This window comes from Corvus brachyrhynchos, unplaced genomic scaffold (assembly GCF_000691975.1).
Source record: "Corvus brachyrhynchos isolate BGI_N302 unplaced genomic scaffold, ASM69197v1 scaffold63, whole genome shotgun sequence".
NCBI lineage: Eukaryota > Metazoa > Chordata > Aves > Passeriformes > Corvidae > Corvus > Corvus brachyrhynchos.
The window spans coordinates 1781241-1788356 of record NW_008237227.1 but is presented as its reverse complement, the minus strand read 5'-3'; the positions used below and the strand labels follow the sequence as shown (position 1 = coordinate 1788356).

The 7116-nt window shown below is 47.4% G+C and overlaps 1 protein-coding gene across 8 annotated transcripts; it reads right to left on the bottom strand.

Annotated features, from left to right (window-relative positions):
* Window positions 1–591: 591 nt before the first annotated feature.
* SLC35G2 (solute carrier family 35 member G2) lies at window positions 592–7115 on the bottom strand. Of its 8 annotated transcripts, none has more exons than XM_008630033.2 (3): window positions 6955–7115; window positions 3051–3124; window positions 592–2357 (listed from the first exon to the last, which is right to left on the bottom strand). In XM_008630033.2, the coding sequence occupies exon 3, from the start codon at window positions 2333–2335 to the stop codon at window positions 1106–1108; it is 1230 nt and encodes a 409-aa protein (XP_008628255.1). In that variant the 5' UTR covers window positions 2336–2357; window positions 3051–3124; window positions 6955–7115; the 3' UTR covers window positions 592–1105. The 8 variants fall into 8 exon arrangements, with proteins under 8 accessions (XP_008628255.1, XP_017584915.1, XP_017584919.1 ...); XM_017729426.1 differs by having other exon boundaries at window positions 3051–3215; window positions 7024–7110; XM_017729430.1 differs by having other exon boundaries at window positions 592–2352; window positions 6980–7109.
* Window position 7116: the final 1 nt, after the last annotated feature.

The window sequence follows — 7116 nt, the reverse complement described above, 5'->3', positions numbered from 1 at the left end:
CTGCTTTTCACAAGTAAAATGTATTTTCTGTGGGGGAAGCTGGACTGGTTGGAGCCATCTGAGTGGTGCCTTTTCTCTCAGAAAACGCTCATGTCCCAGAACACAGGCACAGGCAGCTGCAGTGGGAGGTGCCTGCAGGGCCTGGTTGGCACAGAGCCCATTGGACACAGATGCTGGCCTTTCTCTTTACGGCTACACATTAGCGTGGCCAGGAATACTATTTGGACCCATAAAGCCCTGGGACTCTTTGCAAATCCCATGTCTCACTGGAGTTTCGGTACCCAAGCACCCTGTCAGTCACTGATTCTGCCAGGCTGGTCGGTTTTACCATGCTGCTCACACCTCCATCTCAAATGCATTCTTTTATTTCTCCCTTTTTTCCCCTCCCCTGGATAATAGTAAAAAACTCCTCTAGAAAAAGTGGTTCCATAGAAGAGATTTTGGTCTGCTTCAGGGCTAGATCTTTAATCTGTCATGGACCTTACAGTTCCTGGGGACCTTTCACAGTTGTGGCACAACTGGAGATTCAGCTTTTGGTGCTCTCTTTCCCCCACAGGACATCTGGGATTCCTACATTGTTTCAGACAGAAATTTAACCACAAAGCACAAAAAGCTTTACTGACTTCTTCTTTATACGTGCAGGAAATGCAAGTTCTAGCCACAGAAATTTAGCATTGCTCCATTTAGAATATGACAGCCAAAGCTTAAGAAGCATTACAGAGGAAATGACAATTCGGGTGACTGTTTTAGTGTTTTGCTGCTCATCTTCCTACTACCACAGAGCACATGAACGAGAGTCACTTTTGAGTCCCTCTGTATTGCTTTATCCAGAGAAGGTCAGGAAGAGCTTGGCCCGCATTTCAGTGGGCCAGCCTGTGCTGGCCGTGCACCCTGTGTGCTACTCTTTTGGGTATGACAAAATGTCAGTGGTTGTGTGCAGCAGAACAAATCCACCTGGCACGGGAGCCTGGAAATACCAACATTGCTATATCAGCTGAGAAGTGAAATGGCAGAGAGAGGGCCTGGCCACTACGCTCGGACACAGGAGTTGAAAGGAGTTACTTTCACATGGTCACAGCCAGAATCAGACATTCAAAACTGACATTCATTTAATGGACGAATCCACAATCTCCTGATAATCTTGCCTTCTTAAATCCTTCCAGGAGAGCTTATAACACGCAAGGAAAAAAACACTCACCAAAATAAGCACTGCCCCAACCAGATCACAAGTGCCTGGGAAGATGCGCAGCACAAGGAGCTGCAGGACCATGGCGATGACGATCTCCAGGTGCTGCACAGTGCTCACCAGAGCGGGGTGGAACTTGCCCAGGGCGTGGTAGACCCCCAGGAAGGCTGCAGTGGAGCACAGGCAGATGGCAAGGAGATAGCTCCAGGTTTCCCCGTCCAGCGGGACGATTGGCTCTTGGAGCAGGAACATGGTGGACGCTCCCCACACTGTTCCCGTCCAGCTGAAGGTGAACAGCGCTGTCCACATGCTGATGCTGTCTTTGATGGACCTGTAGACTATCATGGAGAGGGCAGTGGTCAGACCAGCCATGACAGTCATGGTATAGCCAAAAGCTTCCTTCCAGGTGCTCAGCAAAGAGTTCTCCTCCTTAACAATGTTGGGGATCATGACCAGACAAACGCCGAACACACTGCCAACAACAGTGACCATGTCTATATAAGCCATTCCTTCATCTATGAGTAAAAAAGCCAGAATGGCACTGAACACTGTGGTGGTGGCCCTCCACATGATGGTCCCATTGCTGGGGGGCACTATGGAGAAGGATGTGTAGGCACAGGTGATGGAGATGACATTGCAGACCCCATAGAGGAACAGCCGGAGCCTGTAGCCTTTGGGGCCGAAGGGAGGCTCGTGGTGGTAGCACACAGCAGAGAGGGACAGCACCTGCAGGACCGAGCGGATGAAAATCAGCTCCAGAGATGGCACTTTGGAACGGTCAGAAATTAATCTCGTGATCAGAGCCACGCATCCGTGAGCCACGGCAGACCCAAAAAGGACTGCCCATGTTCTCCTGGACTGCAGTACATTTCCTTCAGGAAAGTGCTGAGATTCTCCAACCTCATCAGGTTTTGGCAGTTGTGCTGGCTTGGTGTCTATTGTACCGAAAAAAGTCTTTTCTCTCTTTTTCCCATCATTCAGTAGTCTTCTCTTAGGATTATCCTCCATAAATACTCCAGTATCTTCATTAACATCCTCACATCCCTCTTCTCCTGGCTGTGGATAATGAGAGGTGTATTTCACTGTTACTGTGTTGGGATGAATTTTCACTCGCTTTTTGACTGGGTATTTTTGGGAAGACGTATCCATTTCCTTAGAGAAATGCCCTGCTCTTAAGGAAAAAAAAATGGAGATACACTGTTATTTAATGAATAGTGAGAGATTCATTAGGATGTAAGTGCTTTTAGTGTTTACAAGCTGTTTTTGTCAACCAAATCCAAGTACTAGTAGCCTCTTCTTGGTTTTGCTTTAATTTTCCACTGAGTTACTGCTAAATACCTTTGATGGCTGGGCCATTTGGATCTCCTTAAAAGTCAACCATGGCACTTCACCTTAGTCACTAATTTTTGAAAATAACATGTTTTGTCATTATGTATGGTATGCATCATGAATCCTAGTGTATTCTAATGAGAAAGTTCTCTTGCTAAGCTTTTTACCCTGTAATTATGCATTATTGTTAATTGCTTGCCAGTGTTACAAGATTACAGGAGAAATTTGGCTGGAGGAGGTGTCAGTAACACAGGGAAATAGGGAGCACCCCCGGGCAAGTCAGCAGTTTGCATATGGATGGCAACACATCTTTGAACCCCGCTGTGACAGTGTTAAACCCTTCTGTCTCCTCGGCCAAAACAGTGCCTGTGATTCGTGCGGGGTGGGGCAGATGTTTAATTCGGGCAGGGGTAGTCACTGAATGACTGTTTTCACACCATCGGTGCAGAGCCTTCCAAGTGAAGAGGCAGCAGGAGCAATGAAACCTTCCCTGCCTTCTCTTCACCCCAGCAAATAAAACCTGTGCAGACCTTACCTGTGACAGAGACATTCGATCCCAAGGCAGAGGGGGAAAACACCTCTTCATCATCTACATCTTCGATGGGCTGTCTAGATAGAAAGAGCAGGTGCTCTCAGGTACCAGCAGGGAAGGTTACAACCATCTCGGCACAGAAAGTAAAACCCAAGGAAGGCTCAAACCCTTTAGATGGAGAGAAAGCAATCAGTGGCATCTTGTCAAACCCACTCCCCAGCCATCTCCCAGCATTACTGAGGGAACTGATCCAAAGAACAAGTGGTGGTTTGCGAGCATAAGGTTCCTACAGCTCGACAACAAGCCAATCCACCCTGCCGTGCCTGCTGTGCTGCCCCACGGGCTGCAGAGGAGAGGGAGCCCGGGAGGACCCATCCTCCCGGCCCGGAGATCCCTCCCCCGGAGCCGGGCTCTGCCAGCAGCAGCAGCTTGGCCCCTGCGGTGGCACCGCGGGATGGGTACAGACAGTCCTTGTCCCCAGGGAGGACCGCAGCGTTCCTGGGGGTCCTGGCGGTGCAAGACTGCTGGACAATGGGCTGGATGCCAGGACAGCGGGTTGTCAGGGAGAACACGGGTCCAAAGGCAATGGTAAAGTGCGGGCAATAGTTCCTCACAGAAACACTGAAAATACCGTGGCCAGGTTCAGCCGTGCTGTTTTCTGTGCCTGTGATCTGTGACAGCCAAGCGCTGCCGGTGTTTCTGGCAAATTAATTTACATGAGAATGGGACAGTCTGCCTTTTTCCTCACAGGCTGAGTGTTCATTAACCCCCTGCTACACCCCAACTGAGCTGCAGCCGAGTCCCTGCTCTCCTCGTAGGGATGGACGGGAGTGGGGACACGGGCGGGGACCAGTCCCAGCTCTGGAGGAAGGAGCAGCAGCACCCGCACAAGTACCAGGGGCTGAGGACCCTCTCGAGTCCCCCCTGTCTCTCAGCAGGCCTTGCCCAGCACTGCTGTTCACGTTTTTCTGCTGCCGTCCCAGCGCCAGAGCACGCCCAGCACCCCCTGCATGGTGGAGAACATTCCAGGGTGTCCACGGGCAGCTTACTGGGCAAGGAACTTGAGAACGAGCAGCTGAACGCCAGGGAGAGTAAATAGAGCTGAGTATCAACTGTGCTAGCGGGCACTTCAAACAACCCATCAAACATTTACCAACACCTGCCAGAAATCTGCCCCGGGCTCACCTGCTACCTTCACTTTTCCTCCAGTTAAATTGTTCATTTCCGAATCTTTTAACGTGCAAATGCAAACCGCAACTGAGTGAGTCCAGGAAGGCAGTGATTTTCACCTGCACAGCTTTTCCTAACTAGCGTTTTCATTGTGTTACAATCCACAGTTCTGCCTTGCAGCCTTAAAAAAATTAGGACCTTCTTGCTTTAAGGCACAACATACTGGATCATGAATAAAGTAGGAGGAAAAGACGACAAAAGTGGACGATAGGAATTATTATTAGAGTGTCAGTAGAGCACTGGGTAACCTCATTCATTTCGTTAAGAAACAGCTGAGTAAACGCTGCAACTGTTCTGAAAACAAAACCGAAATAGCTCATTTGTTACCATGAGCATACAACGGTAATTTTTTTGCTTCCCGGCATTAGATTACATTTTCTTTCAACGGGTAGTTGCAAATTCAACACAACAGTTGCAAATGTAGCACTGGACCTGTGCAATGTGTTCAGGGATCTCTCTGGAGGAAAACAATAGATGGTGAGCACGTAGCTCAAAATGGCTGTTCTGCACAGAGCTGCTCCCTCAGGACTGACTGCTCAGCTCGGAACCTGAACAGCCAGGAGTCTGGAAAGTGGAAGGGCAAACACGTGTGAAAGGCAGGAGATGGGAAGTAATAAAGAACAACAACAACAAAGAAAACCCCAAACCAGGAATGCTTACCCGAAAATTTCATTTTCCCAACTAAATACTGAGTGTATGACAAATGCGATGCCAACCCTCCCACAGTACATTTGTTTGTAGTCTTTGGTGACCTTGCTTTTCTTAACCAGTGAGATTTTCCATAGAGATTGAGATTAGGACATATCCCAGATCCATTATGTGTGCCCCTGACACAAATTTAAAATAGACAGAAATCAGCACAGCCTATACAGACAACTTGCTACTTCTCTTTCTGCCCGTGCCTTTTGTGGAGGTGACATGAAGCTTTTATTTTTCCTTCATATCTGGAAACAACGTGGCTTATTTGCATTTTCTATTAAAACACAAGTTGATTTTGAATGAAGTTTAATACAAGGCTGAAGATGAAGCACTATGCAAAATTGTCAAGTTATATAACAGAACAAACATTCCCAATTCAGCCTGGGACACCCATTTAAATTACGAGCTCATTGAAATCACTGACTGCCAAGTGTGAACCCTGTTTTCCCTTGGGGGAACAAATAATCACTGTATATTCAATAAATGGCACAGATCATCGATAGAATACAAAGCACGAGTCTTTTAAAAGAAAAAAACCTCAAATACTCCCCTCCTTTCCTGCCTCAATCACTGCAATCTACCTGGTTAGTCAGGTAGAAATAGGTGATTATCTGCCCCCAGACTGCTGGGGGTCAGAGCCTGACCTCTCCTGTGCCTGAAGGAATGATGGCTTTGAAGTCTGGTGATTCTAACCACCAATCTTCAATAAACTCACAGAAAAATACTCTCATTTTCTGCCAGATTGGTTAAAATCAGTCAGGCTACTGAGGTGTTATTCTGAAAGACGCACAGACATGGCAATTCCAGCCATGGATACGGAGTCAGGAATAAGTCAGCTACCCCTGCGCTCTGAAAGACAGGCCCCACAGGAATGCTCCTTTGCCTTTTCTGTGGAAAATCCCCCAATCCTGACTGGATCAGGCTGAGATTACCAGAGGGCTGTGAGCAGTCTCTCCAGGGTAACTACAGACTGACAATTCTCCCTGAATATCACACGTAGGAAAGACCCACCCACCCCGGAAACCCACAGGACTGACTGAACTCATGCCACCTTCACTAAGCACTCGTGTGCACTGACTTCTCAGCATAAGCGGTATTCTTTTGATTCCTTATCAGGTGCAGGAAAATCTCCTAAAGCCCTGTTTCAGCACCATTAAACCACCTGGAGGTCCTTAGGTGCTTCATACTTCATGCAACTGCACATCCCAAGGGATCTACACTCATGTGGTGTATGAGTACCTTCTCTTTCTAGCCAGATTGACATAAATCAATTTGATTAAAAATACATGCAAAGAAAACTCAAGTCTTTATTAAAATTTAATGAATAGCAAAAGGTATTTAAGAAAATGAAGGAGCAATTACATGAAAGGAGTTTTTAGCACTTAGGCACAAGAGGAAACATTATGTACAAACCAACAAACCAGTATCCCGTGTCTTCAAATTAATTGAGTCACGTCCAGCAGCCTGAAGGAAGAGCCAGTACAACCTTCACTGAATACAAACCCTACACTAAAGTCCGACCAGTTGTCAGTGCACTCCTGATAATATTTTGCTACCCAAAAAACAACCTCTGTTTGTGCTAGCTCACTGAAGCAATCACATTTAATGGGATATACGTTTAATTCCCCTTGCTTTCTTTATTCTCTTGCTGAATACGGGCTCCATATGCGTCCGTTTCCATGAAAAAATACTATTTTCTAATTTCTCCATTCATGCCTGTTGTCTGCTACAGCTCCCACCTCTGCAGCAGCAACACTTGCATTAAGTGTTTTTGTGAATGATTTTGGGAGAAGAGCCACTTTGCCTGCAAACTTCCCATTCCAAAACCCCTTATCTGAACAAACCCCTTCAGATCGCAATTCCAGGCACGGGGGAAAGAACAGAGCACACATTAACACTGAAATATAGTCCCCTATAGCACAGGAAACGAGGAAAACAGCTCAGTTAGATGTAAGAAAGGTTTTAAGAGGTACATTACAATGGGGTGAAGCACGAGACAGCACCTTCGGGTCCACGACAGCAGATGACAGGTCGAGATTAGAGATACCTCGCTCACTGCTTTGGATCCTCTCCCAACAATCTGCAACCCCTGGCAGCCAGCGGTGCGTGCGGGCTGTGCAGGAGGGGGCAGCCGGCTGCG

What these genes read in the sequence shown, in the direction of transcription:
- SLC35G2 (XM_008630033.2), bottom strand. Translation starts at nt 2,335, where the DNA reads ATGGATACGTCTTCCCAAAAATACCCAGTCAAAAAGCGAGTGAAAATT.